At 40.4% G+C, this 23442-nt stretch overlaps 1 protein-coding gene across 1 annotated transcript; it reads right to left on the reverse strand.

Annotated features, from left to right (window-relative positions):
* Positions 1–211: 211 nt before the first annotated feature.
* On the reverse strand, positions 212–16630 carry sh3rf2 (SH3 domain containing ring finger 2). The gene is made up of 11 exons (XM_053879764.1): positions 16473–16630; positions 15890–16243; positions 11886–12092; positions 10192–10287; positions 8665–9057; positions 3636–3757; positions 3327–3497; positions 2384–2658; positions 2010–2311; positions 1393–1691; positions 212–1322 (listed from the first exon to the last, which is right to left on the reverse strand). Exons 2-11 carry the CDS (start codon positions 16217–16219, stop codon positions 1142–1144), a joined length of 2376 nt encoding a protein of 791 aa, XP_053735739.1. The 5' UTR covers positions 16220–16243; positions 16473–16630; the 3' UTR covers positions 212–1141.
* Between the last annotated feature and the right edge of the window lie 6812 nt (positions 16631–23442).

Consider the following 23442-nt stretch of genomic DNA (forward strand, 5'->3'; position numbering starts at 1 on the left):
TTAACAAGGATCTATTAATAGGGCTATTTATATCGAGAAGAAGAGTGAGTTTCAAGTGTTTGAGATGCACCGTAGCTTTGTGACATATTAGGACACAAATTAACTCTTCCTTTTATTATTTGACTGGGGATTGAATAAGATCCATTGAAAGTATGGAGATTTTCAGCAACTCCACAGCGCCGGGGAACGTGATACAATCCAGTTGGAAGTCAAGGCAGTTAAGGATGGAAGATGAACCCTGCAGAACTGTGCCAGAGTGACAAAACACATGTTCTCTCATTCATTTCACTAAAAGCAGCACACATTCTTCAGAAAAGCTTTTCAGATTTGTAGATTGAAAAAAATACAGTAGATGTTTATTTATTTTCCAAACAATGTACATCCAAAATCATTTGCAATCATGATCGGTGCAGTTGTCCATCCCATTTATTCCACAAATATTTCAAATGTTTTGAAACTCAGGACTTATAAATTGTACATGCTAGAATATAGCTCAAAAATAGGCCAATCACATTGAAACCTAATGGTGCTAATGCTTCTTCTTAAAATAAGGATTTTTTTTCATCTATTGTTGTTCATTATTCAATCGACCCCAATGCAAAAAAAAAAAAAAATCTAAATGAGAAATCAGTGGTTGCAACAGGTTTTCACTAATTACAAATCACATTTAATTGAATCATATTGGACAACAAACTACTGAAATTCTTAAGTAAAGCTTATTACATTTCTAAGGTAGAAGAATGCACTTGACTTTCTTTACCCTGTGGAATTTGACAAAGGCACTCACCTCGATGTGTAACAGGTTATAAACAGGGAACAGTCTTCAGTGGGAATCTTTGTGCAAAATGTTAAATCATGTACACATTGTACACATGACTTAGATTGTGGGACGTGACGTGATTTCAATGACACACTGTATATCTTCAAAGGAATGTTTGCTTAAAAAAATGAGGACAGTTTTGAGTCTCCAATTTGTTCATGAGCATATAAAGATTGTTAGTAGGAAACCAGAGTACCCTGAGGAAACCCACACCAGCACTGGGAGAAAGTTCCTCTCCACAAAAAAAAAGTTTCTTGGCAGCTTCAAGTTTCAATCTCAACACTCATGATGTTCACATCAAGATGGAGGTTTTGAAAAATACTAGCTGAGCCTTTCTAAAGCTTGAAGAATATTAGAGTGAAATAGACCAGTCTGCCCACTGCTCTCCTGAGTCACCAGCACGCGTCCATCGGGTCTGGGTCTGTGCACCAACACCAGTTCTCCTTGTACGAGACTGAGTTCAGAGTCTGTTTGGGCTAGATGTGTTGTGGCCACTCTGTGCCTGAGGAGCCAAAACACAGTTTCAGATGTCAGACACAAACTCTCCAGTCAATCAAAAAACTCTAACTCACCTGACAGGGCTAAACTGTGCTGACGCAGCAGACAGTAGTGGGTGTGATATCGGCTTTTGAGAGTTTGAATTAAGATCTGAGAGGACTGTTTCCTGACCCCTCCGGAAGATGGGCGCTTTTCCTTCTTTGAAATGAATTCCTGGTCCATCCCTCCCAAGGGTGAGTGATGGAGCCCACACTTCTAGTGAAGGGAGCCCAGAGTGACTATTGTAATGAACCTGATTTCCTGAAGACCATGAAGAAGTTCGAAGGCGTGGAGTGGGCTCTTCGTCTGTCATGAACCTTACAGACTTAGCGGGCTACAACAGGGAGAGAAAAATATTTGTGGGCATTAATTTATAATATATTGAAACTCCTAGCACAAAATTTTCATTAACATCATTGAACTAGTGAGTTTTGTCAAGTGGGAATTTTAATATTATTACAAACTATACAAAATTATAAAATACTTTTGGGCCATAGAGTGGGAATTCTACACAAAACTTTAGGGCTACTCACAAGTCCGGGAGATAAACATAATTTATAATACATTGTCAAGACAAAACATTAAAATGTGACAAACATTAAAAAATAAACAGCGATGCATTCATAGCAGTAGTTTAAAAGTAATACATCACCTTATCTGTATTGTTTTTGTGTGCATCTGGTCTGACTAGAATTGACTGGGGCCCACCGGACGGATGTCGCTGACGTTGGTACACAGCTTCATGAGGACCGAAGTCGCGTTCTTTCATGGTAGCACCAGCAGGGTGCGCTGCTGACTCGTTCATCCAGCCCAGCGGTCTGCTCGAGTTGGACAGGACGCTGAAGTTTTTCTTTCTCTGCGGTGCTGGAGAGTAACCGGATGCCTGAACTTGTGCAAAGTGCTGTGAGTTGGACGGGCCATTCATGTTGGATGAATGGTTATAGAAATTTGAGGCTGCAGAATATTAAAGACAACAAAATGAATTCTTGGAGACAAAATAAAGTGAGGACCAAAAAGCAACTTTACCTTTCTGTGGGGTGAAGAGGCGTCTCACAGTGTCCCACCCATGTGAACCCCCATAGTAGGACGGTTTTCCGCTGCCAGCAGACGACATTGCTTGCTGAGCTCCGTTTGGGGCAGAAGGGACATGTCCAGCTGAGTGCGTGTTTCCATCACTGTTCACTCGGTCAAGAGCCAGGACCACAGCTGGATTCTTGGCAGTGTTGGGCTTCTTTCCAGCTGGCATGTTGTGCTGCGGCGACATATTAGCTGCCTTGGTCTCCAGTAGTCTGGCTGACGTTCTGTTGAGTAATCATGGGAACATTTTGACAGATAAGTGTTCACCCACACAGAACCACGAGCAATGCACTGTGGACGGTAAAGGCTTCAGCAATCGGTGTAAGATGAAATAAACAGATTCAAATGTAATACAATTTATTCCTAAATAAATACATAAACGCATTCATATTTTCGTCAACATCCTCTAATGCTCCCCAGAAGTTACTCTACTCTTCTTGCCCAGCACTGGCAGTGAAGGATGAAGACTAGCTTAATTTAAAAAAGGGCAAAGGAATATATCATCTCTGAGATGATATATGAGGATGATTTAGTTGCACATCATAATAATCATCCTGTCTATCAGCACCTCTTCTGGCTCCCTGCTCTTGCTGTCAGATTGCGACAGAATATCCATTTTACAGGGAGGTCGATTGGCTTCCCTTAGATTCAAATCTTCCCCCAGGCACCTCCTACCTAAGGTGTGAAGTCAGGATTTCATCTTTCCATCTCACCCCTGAATCCTCCTGATTGATCAGAACCAAATAATATCCTGCTGTTCAGGTACACCAACGCACACTTGAAGACCATTAAAATACCATTAAATATAGCAATATTTTAGCCCAATTTTAGGAATCAATACTGAATATTAAACAGACGGAGAGTTAGTCTCATTCGACAAGTTTGTTTATACCTGAGGACGGGAGTGATGAAGTTGCTGGGTAGAATGCCCACTTTTCCTGTTCTCAGGGACAACCCACGTAGCCAGCCTTCCTTAAACATCCCATACACCCCCACCATCTCGCCCTTCCTCAGCTCCAGTTCTTCCGGGCGTCGTGGTTTGTAGGAGTACAGCACGGCACACCTGTGAAATTGCACAGGGGCGTTCACCATGTAACGATCTTATTAATAACACTGTTATTGAAAGGATAACGTTCTATTCATATGTGTATGTGTGTGTGTGTGGTTACTGTCTCTTATATGATCTGATGGAATGACTCACACACTGATTGAGAGCTGCTGCGTGGAGGCGTTTTTGCCGTCAGCAGATGCAGAAGACATTTGAGGGTTGAGCAGAGCCATAGAGATGTTGGGTGGAGTTGAGTTAGTCATCTTCTTCTCACTCTGTTATGTGAAACGCAAAAATGAAGTTATTTTAAGAGAAAAAGGTAGATAGCTTCCAACAACTAGCAGAGAGAGAAGAAATCCTAACATGTATACAGAAATGAATGGTTAATAAGGAGGGTTTCATTATGCATTAGAAAACAATTTTGTCAACTCACCTTATCCAGGACATTCTTGGCACTATCAAGACCTCTACATGACTGACTTGATGAAATAATATCTGTAGTTTTTTTAGGCATTTGTGATTTGATTCTGCTCAAAGGATGTCACTATTCATGTGATAATAAAGAAGTCAAAGCTGGAATCATGCTTGTCATGCTTTAGCTCTAGTCAATCATTTTGTTCTATATGTATTTGTAATGCATTCACCCCACACGTTTTTTTTATATTGAAAGTACATTTGCCAAAACACTGAGCCAAAGTGAGACCAATTGGCAAGTTGGTGAATATGGACTTCCTAAAGAAGTGACGGGAAAAATTCAACAGATCTCAGGGATGCCTTGTGAAGTTCTCTGAGCTATACTTAAGTACTCATACACTATTACAGACTACACTGCAGAATAGACCAGATTGTTGCTGCTAGAGAAAAACAAAATCATTCGCAGTAGTATATGAAAAAAAAAAAACTCTCCCAAAAAATGATCTTACTACTTCTAAAGTGTTTTGTGATCACATCAGCCCGATAAAATTAACTTCCTTTTCCACAGCTCTGACATCCACAAATGCATGCAGCTATAAACAGTGCTTCTACTTGACTAGTGCTTAAAAGTTATAATACTGGCCTGAGGCAAAGAGCTTTCCTCTGTATAGCCTGAATCTTATAGTGCACAACGTTGACGCGCCAACATAATGCTCAGAATGTTTAAGGCACACCAGCACTGCTTTTCTGATCTAAAACAGAGCTGTGAGGCAGAAGTAAAAGGAGTAAGTAAGTAAGAAAAGAATGTCCCGGAGACAGCTTCCTCGCTGATGGTAGAGCAGATTGATGTGAATTACTGGTGCCCATAGCCTTGTTTCACTTTGAGTAGTGTTCACAAAAGAATGCTCTATGATGGAGACAAATCACTTCAGTTCCTGGTTTTCCATGTAAGAACGCATGTACATCTCTAACACCACTAAATATGCACTGTAATTCATGCATCAGAAACACCATCGGTTTTATCTGTCCTATTCCATACACAGCATTGAAACACACACGTGACTAGCATCATGGCCTCACACAAAAGCTAAGACATAATTCTCATCAAGAAGATGTGCTCACACGATTTTAAGAGTCACGTGTAAACAGAGCTACTTTATTGTTGTCGAGTCCATGTTGTCAAAGAATAATAGTAAAAAAGTATTTATTTACTGAGTATGAGTTGGAAAAAATATGTCAAAGAGCTAGTGAAGACGTGTTAAGTCTCTTAAAAGTGGCTCTGAATTCTTGCTTTGACAGGATATTTCATAACTGGTTTTTGGAACAGTTGTGCCTTCTGATGGCCAAATGCTGCAACTTCTTATCAAAGCAGGAAACTCAACAATTTGAAATACAATGAGGCTTAAAGATAATGTAATCAATAATGTCAGGCTGAACAATGGAGGTTGGAAAAGTTGAGATAAAAAGCTGAGACAAAATTCTTGGTCATGACATATCAGTGCATTGAAAATGAAAAGTACCATGTTTTCCCTTTTGTGACATATTAAAGCATCACATAAAAAGCAACATATCAACGACCCCATTATCGTTGGAACAAAAATGTGATCACCAGAGATGCCAGACCAAACAAAACTAGTAGACTCACCATGAGTCAGACATGCCCAGTCCAAATGACACGGACCACAAAACGCTTTGTGTTACTTTGAAAGAGGCCGCTTTTCACATTCTAGCTGAGCATGAGCTACCACAAAAGTTAAAAGAACTGAAATACCATCGAGCCATTATTCTTGTCATTACAGGTCCACTGTCCAAAGGTTATTCATTGGTTTTATTCAAACCCGCATACACTTTCATTTCTATTGATTCTATTGATCCTTCTGTGTGGAAGTTGAGAAGTACAGTCGTAACACAAAGCAAAGTATAATATTTAAGTTAAAGACATACCTAGATTGTTGTCAGACAGAGTTGCTGCAGTGTTTCATAGGTGTTGCATCAACAAAGCTGCAAGGCAGTGACAAGCTCGAAAGCTGTACCGAGTCTTTTAGCAATTGACCCAAAAGTGTATTGGCAGCACACAGACAGGATACAGGGGGTGATAAGTGTCTGAATGAAGGGGTTGGCCATGACGCTCTCATCTTTGTCCCTGGTTCTCTTCTCAATCACCTCCTCCACACAGTCTTGCTTCCTTCCAACAACGACACCAGCCTTCTTCACCAGCTTGTTCAGCCTGTTGGTCTCTGCCTGCCATATGTCAGACATTTCAACATCCATTTGGACCAAATAGCTGCTTGAGGAGTAAGTCAGGTGTCCAACTACTGATGTGTGAAACATTGGACAACAATATTGAGTCATTCCAGCTCCAATTTATGTTGTATACTGTGTACTACTAAATATAGGTCATCAAGTAACGCAGAATAATACCTATGTATGTTTGCACTTCATGGGGTAAAAGTCATGTGTATAATGAGGTAGAGTTCGTAGAGTATGAGGTGACCCACAGAGAGGCTTTGCTTTACACATGAAGTAGCCTTAATTGATAAGTGAAGCGCACTGTCATATTCTGTTTTGAATCTTCTGTGCAGTAAAAGTAACAGTTATAGATTCTTCAAAAGTCCATCATGCAACTTGGACTGTGTCAGAAATTTGGGCCCCTTCGTGATTGAGTTTGAAGCCCCCTGACATAAATATTCAGTCTAATGTAGATTTGAGCCACAGTTGGCGGCATGAGATGTCTTGCTGGGCAAACGCAGGGCCAGAGGTGAGATCTGACGGTGAACAACATTATTAATGGCAAGACTTCTGGTTTTCCCTTTGAGGAATTCAGCATCATCTTAAAGGAGCTCTCTTCGGCATCAAGTGTGCGGCTTGTCTTCTATTACACGCCCACAGACGAACAAATGAGCGTTACCTGCTTAGTGAAGAGGAAGGAGTTTGAGGAAGGCTGGGGAGATGGGGGGGGGCGTTTGTTATGTAACAGATTTCACCAGTGACTCATCATCAGCAACATGAGAGAGATAAGCAGACACACTGAGGGACTCTCCAATCCTCCCACTCGAAATGTAACTCTCATTTTTCTCTCCCCTTCCCACTTCTTGTGCCTTTTTTTGTAGCTGGCAGAATTAGTTTGTCTCTCTTAATATTTCCTTTTTGTACTTTTAACTTATCTGAAATTATCAAAGTAAAAATGATCTACACAAGAAACAAAGTACATATTTTTTTCCATGGCTACTGTGTATATGCAGTGTGAGGAGCACTGGGGATGTGATATCACCTCTGGATGAATCTAGCCCATTAATTGAATGGCCATTGTTTATTATTATACTCTGAGGTTCATGCAATGACTCCACAAACAATTATTTTGGTCCAAAATAAAGCATGTCCTCTGTTTCAAGATTATTCCTGGATGTGATGTAAAATATACTAAAATCATCAAGCAAAGAAGTGTATTGTGAGTTACAGTTCTTCTCTGTAATTTATTTACGGATTTCGCTTTTTAAACTTATCAATATACTTAACTGTGCTTGTTTTTCTTAACTCAACAAAACCTAATAATTCACTTGTGAGTATATAGAGATGATAACACTTCTCCTGTAATGTGAACTGGTGAGGTAGCAACATAAACCAGGGTTGCAGGGTTGAATGACTGCACTTAAATGAAGTCAATAATTCAAAGCAAATTTGAAAAGACTAAAATAGACACTCAATAATGTGAATATTTCAACAGCAAGTATACGTGTGGTCAATGTAAACCATCCTGATTATAAAAGCTCATGTATAAATAATCAGTGTCATCTCATTTACTTTACACACTAGAAAGATATCACTGTCACAGAGCATGAAGGAGGAGATCAGCACTGAAGGGCAGCATCCTCTGTTTAAAAAAAGTTGATAAATTGTTTGTTACTACGCCCATTGTGATCAACTCTAGGGCCACAGCACCCAAGAAGATCCTGAAGAGCCTTTGATGCTTAAACATACGTTTCAAGTTCACAGCTTTGACAGCATGCATTCATTGTATTAGTGAATTTAAGTCAGTAGTTTTGCCATTGTTTTCATTTAAATATCAATTCAGAGACAAAGCCTTATGGTGAGGTGAGTGATTGGGAGAGCTCATGGATCATTCATCAACATTTCACTATTTTAACTTCCCCCCAACAGTCTAGGTCCTAGAAGATGAAATAAAGGTTCAAGAGACTGATCACCTCAGTGAAAACAAAACAAAACAAAACAAAACCACAGTGGTCAAGTTCTTAAAATCTAGTAGTGCTTCAGTATTTGTATGATCTTAACAATGGATTTTCGACAACATCAAATACAAAGCCAACACCTTTCTTTTTCATTCCTGAGGCAAGACATCATCTTACTCCCCAGTACACTTAGACCGGAGCTTTAATGAAAACATTGTGCTGGACACCATCACAACTCAGGACGATCACCTGCTTCTGATTAATCACCACAAGCTAGAACTCTCTTAGCCTCCAATGAACACTTTGGATTGTCCAGTGCGAGACAATGTAACTTGACTCTGAGTGCTACACACTAACAGCATAAAACAACCACAATACCCACAGCAAATGACAATATTTGAGCCAAGCTTCAGATGTAAGCTGAACTAAGCACACATTTGGACTACATTATTAAATATTGTCCATCTATTATGCATTATTATGTATTTAATCCTTTACTTCACTAATGCATCACTGAACCCTCAGAGCTTTTGCTTCACTAATGCATTGTTTTAAATGTTTTTTTGTGATCAAGAACTCACCTGTGACAGGTGCCTGCGATGATTGTCAGAGTGACGTCGGCCTCGTTGTGAGTTCACTCTGGAGGGAAAAGAGAGTGACCGGCCAGCAGGGGGTAAAGACAGTCGGTGCGTGTGATCCCGGCGTTTGAAGCTGTTGAAGTTGTTGACGTTGCTCGTGTCACCTTTGGTACCGTAGAGCAAGTTGCTGGTTTGATTCTTCTTCCACTGATGGTAGAGGGGAAAATCATTGATAAAGGGGGTCTTTGACGAAACCTGCGGAACTCTGGAGTGTTCGATCCTCTTTGGCACTCCTGAGGCCGTTTCTTTGCTGCGGCTCCCACTTGATTGTTGAAGTCCTGCTGAGTCACTCCTCCGACTCTTTCCCTCCAGTACTTTAGCAGCAACCAAGTTCGGCTAAAAGGGAGAAATGCATGCAAATGAACATCTACGATGATCAGAATGTACCCAAACAGACCAGCAAATAATCCATCATGGCGAGATGACACCCGGAAAAGCATCCCTACCTGTTACCAGCATCGGCAAACGACTGCGGCTCTGCAAAGAAGTCGACAAGACACGCCCACTTATCACTTCTCCCTTCCCCACTACAACTTGTTGGACAGGCAGGAGGATAAGTAGCAGCCAATAGGCCAAGAAGGCTTCCCTGCTGCTGAATAAGGAGCAGGAAGCGATGAGAGATGTAGAGCAGCACTGACAGAGAAGCATTGGCAGGGTAAATGCTTTCACTCCCCACAGTGATGTGCCGTTATGCCACCCAAGCAGAGAAAGCATTACTGTGTCTTCACGCCTGGCTGCTCAACACGAGAGGAGAAGAGGATAAAAGAGAAGAAGCAAAGAATAGAGTATCGAGGTAGACAAGATTGGAACTATGTGGAGGCGGGGCATTCAGAGAAAACATGGATGAGGTGTAGGCGAGAGAGGACGAGGAGGAGGAGGAGGGAAAACTGACTGGCAAATGAAGAGAAATCAACAAAAAAGCAGAAAAACATTAATGGAAGGACAGCGGTGAAGTTAATGTCAGGAAGCACCAATGCAGGGGACAACTAATGACGGTTATCTAACTAAGTGAGATGTAGAACTGTGACTAAACCACACAGTCATACACTAATGAGCAGCGGCAGACACTGCGGTTCTGCAAATATAATATTCTGCCTCACATGCTGCAGCATGATTATTGAAAATCAGGATGAAGATGATGATTCAGAAGGTCAAAAAGTTGGAAATAACCCAAATGCATAAATAACATTGTTATAACAAAGACTAACTTATATTTACATAAGTAGAACTTGTATCACAATGAACATTGGCATTCAATAATGGATTTTTTTCAGGATTCAGGGTGGAATGTACTGTATGTTTTCTCTCCACAGAAGTTACTCAGATTTAGAAAAAAAAAACAAAAGACATATTAATGTGACATACTGTACTACAATCCCATTAGAGACATCAGCACATGATTTGCCCTAGATATTGAATTAAAAACAATCAAGCAATGAGTGGAAGTACGGAATGAAAGACGGAGCTCACCTCTAAAAACTGGAGAGGGCAAAGTCCACATTTGTCTTCAAGTTTGGCTTCCACCCAGTGTTCATCCACCCGTCTGATGAGTGAGAGGACATCTCCCTGTCAAGCACGCACACACACACACACACAGATACACGCAGACAGTAGACGATGAAGTGTGACAAAAGGGTAAAAGTCACAGGAAAACTTCAGTTTGTTTAAGAAAAGTGATCTGCCGCTGCCGGATGAACACTTAGTTGAGCCGTGCACTCCTCCCCTCTGCTTTTCGTGTCTCCAGGCCTGGTCCTTTCTGCCATCAGCCTCGCTCTAAAAAAACCATTTGACCATCTGCATTTAGAAGAAGAGCTGAAGTGCGCTTTAATGGAGGACCCTTATATAACGCTCTCAGAAAAACCTTCAGGGTCACTAAGAGAGGTCCGTGTCTTCAGTTCCACAAGTCTTCCAAACATCAAGGGAACAGGAAGTGACCACTCACTAATTTATGTCACTTTTACTCAGATTCTTCTTTGTAATATATGATGGACAAATGTGGAGCCAGTCCAAACTAAGATTAAACCCGATCAAAACCTCAAAAAAGGCTTCAGCTTCAAAATCTCATGAGTTGATATCAACTTAGCTTGAAGATGTAATATCTATACATTATAATTATAATAATAATATAACACCATATCAAAATTCATCTCACTGACTAAGAGAATTAATGAGCAGATACAAATAATACAGATAAAGAAAAAGTCTCTTATCTTGAGGTCTTGTTTGAAAGACGTGTTGCACACAACAGGCCCCTTTCATTAATGCTTCAGTGTCTTTCTGGCCCTTCGCAGATTTATATGTGTGAGGGGCAACCATGCTGACACCATATGTTTCAGCAAGTCAGTCATTGTCCTTACTCAACTTTGTGGTCCATCATAGAGGAGACAATATGTATGTAGATTTTTGAAAATGGCGTTGAAATAGAATGCAAAGCTGTATATTTTTTTTGTCATGAAACCCGCAAGTAGTCAAAGCAGTCAAAGCCATTTCACAAAAAAATCTTTCAAATCAGGTCTGAGATCAGTGACTTTCATTAAAAACAGTGATTCAGTCCCTGCGGTGTCTTTTCAGGCATGTGCAAACGGGAAGACAAAGTTTCTCACAGACTTTTTTGAGTGTCTAATTTGCATAATTAAAACTAGATGGACCACAATGGTATAAGGGTGGAATTTCAGGTTTGATGCGCTGCTGTCTCCGTGACTGCATGTCAGAAAAATATCAGTTGAGAAAAAAGTTTTCTCCAGCGTGAGTATGATAACTGTAGAAAGCAGTTTTTCACAAGAGTTGGCTTCAATTTATCATATAACAATGAATAGTTAAACAAGAAAGTTTTATGAATTAGGTTTCAAGGAAAACACAATGCTTCCATCAGATTTGAGGAAAGAAAATAATAATAGTTCAGTTAACGTCAAGTTTAAAGGGGCCCTATCGTGTAATCAAATCACTCATAGCCTTGAATCAAAACAAAACAGTGACAACAGCTGCAAAGGACCGCAGAGTCTGATGACTGACCCTTGTCAGTTTCATTTAAATGTGCAGATATGTGGAAAAGGTTCTGCTAAGGCAGGTCGACTTTTCATGTAACTGCTTGTGGAGGTGAACTGCTTCTGATGAGGCAAAAAGAAATGTATATATTTGTTGAATCTGCAGTATCGTAATCATACCTTGAGGAACCTGAGGCAACACTTGCCATCCTCCAGGTTCATCTGCTCTGGATTGAAATCACACACAGCTTTGCAGAGAGCCAGTCGTTGGGGCTGCAGTTGAGTCATAGGTTTTCTGTGGTTCCAGTCATCATCTGCCTCTTGCATTTGGGTGATAACGGCACCTTGAGCGGGAACAACCTCTCCTGCAGGACTTCTGCGCCAGATCTGAGAAGCAGAAGATGAGAGTACTTGCCATGTTCTGGACAATTGCCTTAGTTACATTTATAAAGATGCTTTGCTAAAATCCCAAATTACAGTGGCAGTGCATTAGAGCAGCCTGTAAAACGAGTTATATAACTTTCAATCTTGAAATATGACAACTTGGTTTAGACAATTCAGGACATCCTTCCCATTATGCAGGAGAGTTTAGAACTATTCAGGTTAAGCCATACTCGTTGCCTGCTGTATTCCTAATAAAGAGTCAATTATGACTTGATTTCTCCTCATCTATGGTTTTGCATCAAGATACTTGATGTAATCCATTTTGAACAAAACAGAGTTAATAACCCAGCGTCTAAAGTTTGCACTATCCATCCATCAGCATCTGTTAGGTCACAGGCACAGCAATTTCACAAAAAGGTCCTGACCTTCCTCTTCCCCAAAACTAACTCGGTTGATGCTTAGGCCATCTTAGAATAATGTCATCTTTCCAGTGTACCTTCGGTCTGCCCTTTTCCCTGCCCCTCCAAGTTTAACATCGCTAAGAAAACCATAGGAGGCATGCAAAGAGTCATGCATCAACGTGATGTGGACAAGCAGCAGTTCTAAATGAGGATCATCCTGAGGTCCCTTATCCTTTCTCAAAGGTTGATTCCAGAAAATGAAGACATTTTGGTTATAAGATCTGCAGCCCTGTTCTCTCATTCACTACTGACAGTACATCGACGGGTGAGAGCGTTGCAGGCTGACTATCTACATTATCGACCCTGCTGATTCAAATCCGGTGGATGGTTATCACAACACTTCAAGATATAAAAAGGTCAGCTCCTCTGCCAGGGGTTTTCCTTGAGTCATTATCAACTTTCATGAAGCGATATAACTCAAACGAAATCAGCTTCGAGGATCTAGAAAATATCTTGTGACACTTCACGTTTTCTTTCAAAAGCTTTTACAGGCCTGGAAATGTCTACCTAAGAGCCTTCCAACTTTGTGAGACAAATGGTCAGAGGTTCCGTTTAAATCAGAGGAGGTAAATGTAACTCTTGTGACAAAAGGCGTGGGCAAGTTAGGAATAAAATCTACCTCTGGAAGTGTTGTTTTTTTTCAGAATACAAACTGTATTTCAAACGTCTCCATTATTTGCCATCAGCCCCTTAACACCATAGCCATATTCCAAGATGTGGTCTGTCCTGCTTCTCTCTGCTGTCTAGCTCTCCATCCCAAGCAGATTAGGGTCAACGATACCCAAGTTCAACCACGCGTACCACCTGATGTCACAAATGATCCAGAGAACGGATCAGAGATATGTGCTTTTGGTCCTGTTGTTGGGTCTCTCAAAGACAGACTCCAGTCAGAGATTTGTTGTCGAATTAACGTGGATTAACTGAAAAGACGTTGATGGGTGTTAGCCCAGGCCACGGCAGGAATTAAAAAAAAAAAAAAAAAAACAGGCTCAGCGCACTAGTTTAAGAGCGTCTCACCCAATGCACACTCATACATGCATCATACATAGAGAGGCACTGACAGCATGGAAGATGAGTCTGGAACAAAGCTGCTGGACAGCTTTTAGACCTGTCAATTAAATGAAGACTAGACCCTGCAAAACACAATTTTTATCTTCGAGTGGGAGGAAATTCTGATGTTTCTGAAAGAGGAATGGATCAACAAACCATTAAATCGATAAAACCTTTCATAACCACGGTTAGGGTTAGTATGTTCATTGGTCATTTGTTTTGGCTGGTTTGGTTTAGCATGAGAGGCTGGGGAAAGCATGAAATTCAATGGAATGTCCCCACAAAACACAACTGAAGTGTATATGTGTGCATACTTCAACAATTCTATACAGTATGTATCCATCTCCATCTTTGTGCATTGTGCTAAAATGTCTTTTTTGTAAGAAAAATAACTTCAATAATGAAATTCAACATAGCAGTGAGAGCAATATATGACTTTAAAGGTCCTAAATAAACAATTTAAGTTATTTAAGTTTAATGTAACTCACCTTATCTCAAGAAACAGCAATATTGTCACATTATTACACAACAGTGTTTGTTTAGAAAACAGAACACTATAATTGAATTTAATCAGAATGCAGCATACAACAGCATACTCCGAACTAGAGTGCATGAACTTTCAATCTTTTTCAATTAATTCACTCTATATGACGACAAAGAAAAAAGTCAGATGTTGATGCATGATGACTGAGAATGGTACAAAACCTGTGCTTATCTTGTTATTCACTAAACAGGACACTGGTCTGCAAAGGATTACTACACAAAGGTACTGTAAAAACAGAAATGTGGAGTAGAAATAACAAATGTAGGATGTTAAATGCCAAAGCACATAGGTAAAAGGTTGACGGTTCATTTCCTGTGAAGTTGCAAGCAAATACAAGTAGATTAAATGACAAAGGTTGAATAATAGTTATGTGACACCTTATAAATTAAAGTTTGTACAGCATCAACCCTGTCAACTCTGTCCGACCTCAAATCAGGATACAAGTTGTCGCTCTGGTTTTTTTTTATGAGACTGTTTGGTATTAGTTGCCAACTAAAATAAAACGTCAAAGACAACAACCAATGCATATCACGGCTGTCAAATGCAGTTGCAGTGTTTGACAAGCTGTTAATTGGTAATATTTAAATTAATTTTATTTAAGAAATATTTTTAATAAAATGTATTTACTTATATATGTATAAAACTGAATAAATTGCCTTATTTGGGACACGGAAGACATTGCGTAAGTCGAGACTATCCCAAGGACCGATTTTGACAATCCTGTTCTGATGCGTCACATAATCCTCGGCTGTTGCTCATATTCATCAGGAAAAAAAAAACGCCCACTGGTGAGTAATAAATGTATATTTGAGAAAAATGTGGAGGAATTAATGAAAGCTACTTCACAGAAGGCATATATATATACCGTATGTTTTGGAAGTATGGACAACATTGATTATTCCACTGTATAACACTCATTTGTTGTCTGTGTTGTCAAGTGTTTTATAAATAAAGCTGTTATGGTGTATTTCCACAAAAAGACTATGTATTATTTCATTTGCAAGAATGAAGTCAGTTTTTTATGTTTATTTTAATATTAAAAAAACAAAATTTTATCATAATTGACTGTTCATAAGATAGTTAAATAAATAAAACAAATGTAATTTAAAACAAGTGTAGAGAATTCATTAATGACAAGCCTTTAGACATTGGCCACCGCAGATACGGAACACACCAATCTGCAGTTTTGTTTTTTAACAAGCCTTACAGTATTACACAATAATTCTTCAGAATTTTTCTCATTTTCGATGGACAAAAACTATTTTAAATAGACAAAGGAATGACAAATAGTTGGGCTAAGTGACCAAAAACTATACAAATAAAGTGAGAAAAAAAAATGTTAGTAAATTTCAAGTGCTGTGACGTTATTCAGCTGTTAAACAGATGTTTGTTTTTAAAAGAAAAAAATAGTTCTTACAAAATAGCATGGGGAAATTAACAAAAAAGTGGAAAAAACAGGTTTAGTATTAAATACATTTGATATAATACCACCACAACACCATAAAAACAAAGATTTAATTTTTAATTTAGATGTTAACCACTTAATATTTTTGAAATAGTGAAGGAAAAGGATTAAAAAATGACAGAAAATCCTAGAGGAATCCCAAGAAAGTTTAAATACCTTGAGGTAAGCAATAAAGAACGCAATGAATGATTGACATTAAACTGGTGATAAAAAGTTTATAGTGTGGGAGAGGTGGCGTGATATGAAGTCACTGCTATAGACAGAAGATGACAGCACTGACCTCACTGTGCACTGGCAGTTGTTGACTTTCAGGCTGACCCCCAGAGGGGGCACTATAGCGGGCAGTGTGGGTGTTCCTGCCGGACCCTGCTGGAACCCGCATCCCTTCAAGGAGCCGCACTAACAGGACGTTCTCAGGGAGCTCCTCCACGGTCCGGGCCGGGACAGGAGCGTCGCACTCGGGACACAGCAGCAGGGAGTGAGCCGCCTGGTGTTTCTGTAGACAGGACAGGCAGAAGGTGTGCTGGCACGGCAGGACTTTGGCGGACACGTCCAGCTGCTTCATACACAGTGGACACTCCAGCAGAGCCATTAGAGACAAGCCCTCCATTTTCCTCCGTGTTCATCTCCCACACTGGAGACACACACAAATAAATACACACACGTTAAGCCATAAAGAAGGAACGAAGACCGTGGTCCCATCCCAGGACAAAGTTTGCGGTAAACATTACGTCACACGGCGCAACAGGTGAATCGGCGCAGGTGAAACGTCACACACGTCTTTTCCAGCCACACACGAAGGTACTCACACACACCTAGGTATCCAAGAAACGCCAAACTCACAGCTGTTGTCAACGACTTACACGCGTTTCTGTTGAGAACCCGGCTAACTTCGCTCAGGAAATGCGTGACTCCTTCTCCGTGGCCGCCATGATGACGCAGCGGGAACCCGCGGCGCGTGCGTGCGTGCGCGATACCTGTGCCAAGATGTTTGGAAGACGAGCGCGAGTCCCGAAGAAAACTGAGTTTTGAGGAGCGAACACGGCCGCCAACACGCCCATTTAGCAGGAACTGGATCAGATTTCAGCGGCTGGGGTTTTTAAACGCACACGAACGTTATTGATACAACATTTCAACAAAAGAAAACGAGAATATGCAGAGAATATGAAGGTATAATGGCCGTTAACTTTGGGCATTTGATGAACTTACTCCTGGAGGTGAAGCGGGACTCCGAGAAGACACCGAGCAAGGGGGGAGATGTAGTCTCTTCATCTCCTCCAGGGTCCCAAACTGCTTGTCTTCGAATCTAAAAATAACAAATTTTTTTCCTTCACTTTTCTTCATATTCTTTTTTTTCACATTAATGTCAATTCCTCCGTGGAAAGTTCTTTCTCATGTGCCAATACATTTTCGTCCAGGATATGTCAACAAAATTATTCTTTTGAACACAATAATTTTGAAAAGAAAAATGAACTTTATATGTCTAGCTATTTGTTACTTTCATTCAAACAGTAACGTGTAAGAGAAGGTAAAAGGCCTTCATTTGACAATAAATAAAGATAATTTAAAAGTGAAAATATGAATAGTTTCATCACAATGATTGGTTATTAACGATGTTCATTCCAATTAATTTTTATCGCAATAATCGAAGATTCTATCTTTCAATCTTCGGCTGAATATTCTCATGCGATACCTTGCTTTTTTTTTTTTTTTTTTTTTGTAAAAACGATGTAACCTCTTACTATATGACACTGCTGTATTATTAAATTCTTTTTATTCAGCAGAATGATAGTGGCTGAGCAAGTCTATTGTGTGACGTGGTCTCCCTCTGCTGGTGCGTTCACTCGTGTCCTGAAATGATGTTCAGGAAATGACTGAAGAAATCTCACTTCTCTTGCAACACTGAAAAAAAAAATCCCCTGGAGATAAATTGCTGGCTACGATTTCAACAGTTAATTATCAGTCCTTGTTCCATTGTTCTGACTAAATCGTTTACTCCTATTTACTCTGTAGTGAGTTCAGGACATCCCTTTGAATTTTTTAAAATACCATGAATCTTTCATCTCTTTCTCCACGTCAGCAGAACTCTGGGAATTCTAAAAATGTACAAGCGGCTTTCAGGGAGAGGGAGAGCGATGGAAAGTGGGAGAGATTTGCCATGACTTATTTACATGTTCATATCAGTGTTGATACAAGCACTTCCTCTCAGCCCACTCTTGGCAGTGACACGGAACTCTGGGTGGTATTTCAGTTTAGATCTGCACTGATGTGAACTTGATCGATCAAGCTTATTTGATATAACAAGAATGAGAGGAGGCGCGTGTCTATCAGGTTCGATGGTCAGTCTGACCTGCACAGGAGACGGAGGCCAGGTTTGATGGGTGTTCCATACATACTCAGTGAGTGGGAGGGTCTCAGGAGAAAGCTCTGCGTCTGGTCGCTGTCTCTCAGAATATCATGGCTTGTCATGAATTGCAGTATGAGGAAGAGAGTGCCTCCTTCCCCGGCTTTCATGTTTTATTTAAAATGCATCCTTGCCTGGAGAGTGTGGCGGAGTCATTGAATGTGGTCTGTCTCTGCATTGCCTCTCCCCCTTCTGATCATTTGACTGAATTCAGAATGTGTTTGAGCTCTCTAATGTGAACAAGGTGCCAGTCAAATAGTATAATCCTCGCGCAGCAATTGGAAGGGGATCAAGTGAGGATCGAACGGGCCTCTAGGTGCATCATGGTGGCGTAATTAACTCCTCTCTTTCAGAGGGAACTAATCCTCCACTCCAAAATTTACGCCGTGTCATGGCTGCTGCAGCTCTCAGGTAATTATCAAGTGACACACTCTTTTGTTTTCCTTACACTTTAGTTTCACTGAGTAAAAAATGTCTCTCACAGTAAACATGGGGTGAGGCAGGAAATGTGTCGCACCAGTCTAACTGGCTCGACTGGACCATCAGCAGGCTTGAAGATAATCCCGCACATGCAGACAGCACACCTTAATGCAAGTGACCTGTCACGCCCTTCCATCAGACGTGGGGTCATTTGACCACAGATGAGCCATCATTTGGAGATAAAGTGAAAATCTATGCAAAGCAAAAAGATACTTTCTCACTCCCCACAAAGCAACTTTCAGATTCTTCCACCCACAGTTTGTTCTGCTTCCTTCTCCGCTGCCATATTCAATCCCATAAATATTTTATATTTGATAAATAAATGAAACAAGCTCTTTTTATACTTCTGGGTTGCTCTTCTACCTACGAGTGCACAATCTTATCACAGCACTGACGTGGGTTTAGTTCTCGACCAAATGAGGTTTGGCTCAAGGGTTTCATCTATTTTTCAAAATTGTGTCAAGCGCACACATTTTGCTGGTGACAGAAATAGATTTTTTTTTCAATCGCCTCATAATGCTTTTGCCCATTGGCAACCACAGAAGTAAATGTTTTCATCCACAACAGACCCCTTTTTTTATTTTTGGAAAACAACATTAGGTATTCCGTGTCTCTCAGCAGCTCAAAGGAGATATAAAATATGTTCAGCTTTTACTTTAGTAAAGGAGGGAAAGTTTTATCTGCTTGTGAAGAGAGTTGAGCAAACTAGCGCTTCATTAGAATGTAAACAGAAATCTCTCGGTCAATGCACCTTCCCAACTGGTCATAATCTTTCAGCTTTCAGATGAAGAAATCCTTGTCAGGCTCGTTTGTCACGTGCCAACCTTTGAAGTATCTGTAATGAGCTTGTCACTGAAGTGTCCGTTCCTCACAACACTACCTCCTCCATTGCCGCTCATGCTTGCTGGTCGGGGTATGATTCTAACACAAACACATAGACAAAAATAGCAGCAGTGGGCTAGAGGTGTGCTAATGATGACCCACTGATAGGCTAAAGGTGGGTCAAACTAAAAACAATAAAAAGGCCATTGTGTGGGTTTCTAAACAAACAATCCTGTCCTCTCGGCAAGGAGGGAGTAACTTTTTTTTTTCTGCAAGTATTTAATACTACTTCAACAACTACTTCTGATAGTCTCCAGAAGGGGCACTTTGTCATGCAGGAAAAAGGGCTGGTGCCGAAAGCACAACCAGGTGTCCCTGAACTCCGCCCAAAAAATGGTGAATGGCGGTTGGGTGAGATGTGACAAATGGTGTCTGAGAGCAATAGAAGAGTGCATCAGTATGAAGGAGTTTGGTCTTTTCATTCAGTAGGTTACCTACTGTTTTGCATGTACACTGCCTGGCCTAAAAAACTCGCCACCAAAAAGGGTCATTGTTTCGATAAGCTTCTGCGACGAAAAATCCATTGATGGAATAACCTGGTCATTCAGTATATTCAGGTAGTCAGCTGACCTCATTCTTTGAGCACATAATGTTGCTGAACCTAGACCTGACCAACTGCAGCAACCCCACATCCAGGATCCAGGTGGCCACTTTTTTTTTCTGGCTTGGCTTCCTGTGGCAATTTTTTTAAGGATAAATATTTGGGATATTATTCTCAGCCATTGTTTGAATGTGGATAACCGTCACAAGCGCTCCTTTTAAGCTGATGCCCACAAAACCCCGTTATGAGGTTTTATTACTGTGTAATGCCGGTTATCACCTCTTGGTGGCAGAACAAATCTTATTGTTTTCAAAATCAATTTTAATGAGGGAGAAGCTGACAGTGTTGGCAGTTAATCATGTCCAGTGGCAGTTCGCTCAGAGTCTTGCGTCCATACATACATTACTCAGCCCGGCTATTTACAGCGGTCTCTTCGAGCTGCAGGCTGAGAGCAGCAGCACAAGGCCTGCTGTGGGTCATGTGTCTTCACAACACATCCAATTCCAGTGTAGCTGCAGCCTCCAAAGCCTGAGGACCGAGAAAAAGCTGGGCTAACCAAGTGAAACACCTGAGCCTCTCCAGGATCTTTCAATGAGGGATTAAAGAGGCATGTTGGTGTGTGACGCCGTTTGGGTTTATTAGAACTGAAAGTGGAACATGTGAACCCCTGAGCTAAATCGCTTGCTTTGCATCTATATTTGCCACTTTTGTCCAGACCCTTTGTTCCCCAGAGACCCAGTTGTTTGACTGCGTTTTCCTATCTGTGCGTCCAATAATCGGCCCTTGTTATTGAGCCAGACCTGGGCACCCGTGGCAGGCCAGAAACTGGACACCATCTGCTTTCATTGCCGCCCTGAATGGAACACAGAGAATGTGACGGCGTTACCTTTTGAGGCTGTGTGGTTGTTCCCACCATAAAAGTAGCTCAGAGTGCAAATAATTAGTTTAATTGGTCTGAGAATGATCCAAAAACAGATTTATATTTTTCCTGTCCAACATTGGAAGCACATAATTTGGCGTAAATGTCTTGCTCAGTCATGGAAAGGCTACTGAACTTCTTTGCTGATGCCTCACAACAGACATTATACCGAGAATAATTGCATCCATAAAAGAGACGTTTTGCTCCACCTGTGCTTGAATTTTGTAAAACAAAATCACAAGTCATTGCAAACTAAGCTGGATCACACCCCTTACACCAATGTGAGGTTAAAACCAATATTAACATCTGGGTTCTGTGAGTCCCAAACACGATAGGCTGGTCACCTCAAAATTTATTTTGGCCCTGCTGCATTTTTAGAATATATATATGGTGCATTACTTTCACATACTGCCATTGCAAGGGACATAAAAGTTTTAGTTTACTCCTGAGAAGCGAATTGATGAATGAGCCTTAAAAGCGAGTGATAAACCCTCAGATGAAGTCTAAATTATGCATCGCTTCTCTGCCATATTTTTAGTCTACACGTGTAAAAACGAATCTTCACAAGATTCACATAATAGATATGAATGAAAATGCTATTTTTCTTTTAATTGATATTTTTCTTTAGTTTTTGCAAAGTAAAAGTCAGTATTTCGATGAGCACATTCTCTCACTTGCTCACAGAGAATTTGACTAGCAGAAAGCACTGGGACAGAACACGTTGCTGTCAAGCTGCTCTTTCGCCCCCACATTGTGATTTTCATTTTCACCAAATATTATTGCCCCTACATGAATTTTATCTGGATAGTTTGTGTTTGGAGTATCCCTAGTGCTAAGTATGATCTGAGACCAGACACACACGGGGGCCACAGAACCTTCGAAATAGTAAATTGCTAAATCTACAGTTGTCATTGTAGTCACATGACACAATGATTTAATTTTGTGATTTTGTCCTCTGTTTTATTAAGTCAGTTCCAAAGAAAACATACATAGATACATCGTCGGTTGACTACCACTTTCAGGGTTGAGTGAGGTGTCAATCCCAGCGGTCACTGGGCAAGAGAACTGAACTGGACTCTAACCCTGAACCTTCTTGTTGAGAGTCAGCAGGTCTACCCATTGTGCTACTGCGCTGCCCCATTGAAAATAATAGGATAATAATTCTGATTGGTGAAGGTACTGGATTACAGTCAATATTTTTAACATGAAAACCACAGTGGGATGAACTCCCCTCTGACGTCCTCGAAGCATAAAACCTTCAGATGTTCCACTGCAGAAATAATCTAAAAATAATCTTGTAGTTATTTGTAGCACTCCGCATTATGGCTTTTTATAAGTTGTCATCCTGTAGAAGAAATAAAAATATGATCAGCATTGGATTAATGATTGAAATAATATATTTGTAAACAGAAAACGTATTAATCTTTTTAACTATGGGTTAAATGAAATATTGCTGCAACTTGATTTAATGTCATTTCACTCTCTAGGTATATATATATATATATATATATATATATATATATATATATATATATATATATATATATATATATATATATATATATATAGTCATAACTGACTTGTTGACTGACCCAATCTCTCAAGCTGCGTTGGCTCTGCACACTGGCGTTAGAAGGTAATTATGAAGCATGTCACTGGCCAACATGGCTTCACAGTCTTTGGACATAACTCACTCCGTTTTACTGGGCCAGCTGTCCATCTTTAATTTTTAATCACGCCTAGATTGGCAATCTGTTCTCACGCGGATGTATCCTTAATGCACAGTTTGCATTTGGTAGAGAATATTTGTTGACCCTAAATTTAATGAGTTGGTTTGGACTCCACATCTGGTCCGTTTTGGTTGATGGAAGCCATGAAAACATGAAAACACACCTTAGAACACGAGGGTCATCAAGGGTTTATAGACAAAATTATGAACAAATAAAAGTAAAATCAAGTATGAATTCTGAAACTTGCCGGAAGGAAACACCTGTATTTTTTGTGAGAATCTCTCTAGGAATGACAACAATGACAGACAATAGCTAATCTACGGAGCATCATTTAAAATTTGTCCTTCTTCGTGGCAGCTTGTGTTTTATAAATCACAGAAGCGAGAAGACTCGTGCTCATGATGCCGAAAGAATACAGTGATTATTATGGCCTGTGTGCACTGATGATGAAAGCAATTCACATGTGAAATGACTGGCTGAGTGTCTTTCACTCATCTCCAGTGTAACAAACCCCATCAGTCATTGCTTTTGATGTGCTTTTGTGTGCGCCTAATTCCCATTCACTAGGCAGATGCATGTGTCACCCTGTTTGCAGGTTCGAAGGAAGACTCACAAAAACAGCTGCACTATTTCTTCATGAGGTTTAGAACTGGACAAATCGTAATACGCCGAGAAGCCCTTTCAATAAATACTCTAAGAAGCGTATGCGGTCACCGCTGAGGTCTGTGTCAGCCGTGATTAAGGGCACACTGAATGCCATCTCCAGTCCAGATCACTTCTGAGTCCTGTTATTCTGTGGATTTAATCTGTGTTGTGCGCAAAACCCAGAAATGTCAGCAGCTCCCTGAGAGGTTTATGCAGTAGCTGGAGGCTCCCT

Source organism: Synchiropus splendidus, chromosome 11 (assembly GCF_027744825.2).
Source record: "Synchiropus splendidus isolate RoL2022-P1 chromosome 11, RoL_Sspl_1.0, whole genome shotgun sequence".
NCBI lineage: Eukaryota > Metazoa > Chordata > Actinopteri > Syngnathiformes > Callionymidae > Synchiropus > Synchiropus splendidus.

Bases quoted from the DNA above. Each gene is read 5' to 3' on its own strand.
- sh3rf2 (XM_053879764.1), bottom strand. From the start codon at position 16,219: ATGGAGGGCTTGTCTCTAATGGCTCTGCTGGAGTGTCCACTGTGTATG. The intron at 2,659-3,326 runs GTATAAACAAAC...ATTACTCAACAG, and splicing joins TTCATCACTCCCGTCCTCAG to AACGTCAGCCAGACTACTGG. The intron at 2,312-2,383 runs GTAAAGTTGCTT...AATATTCTGCAG, and splicing joins CCTCTTCACCCCACAGAAAG to CCTCAAATTTCTATAACCAT.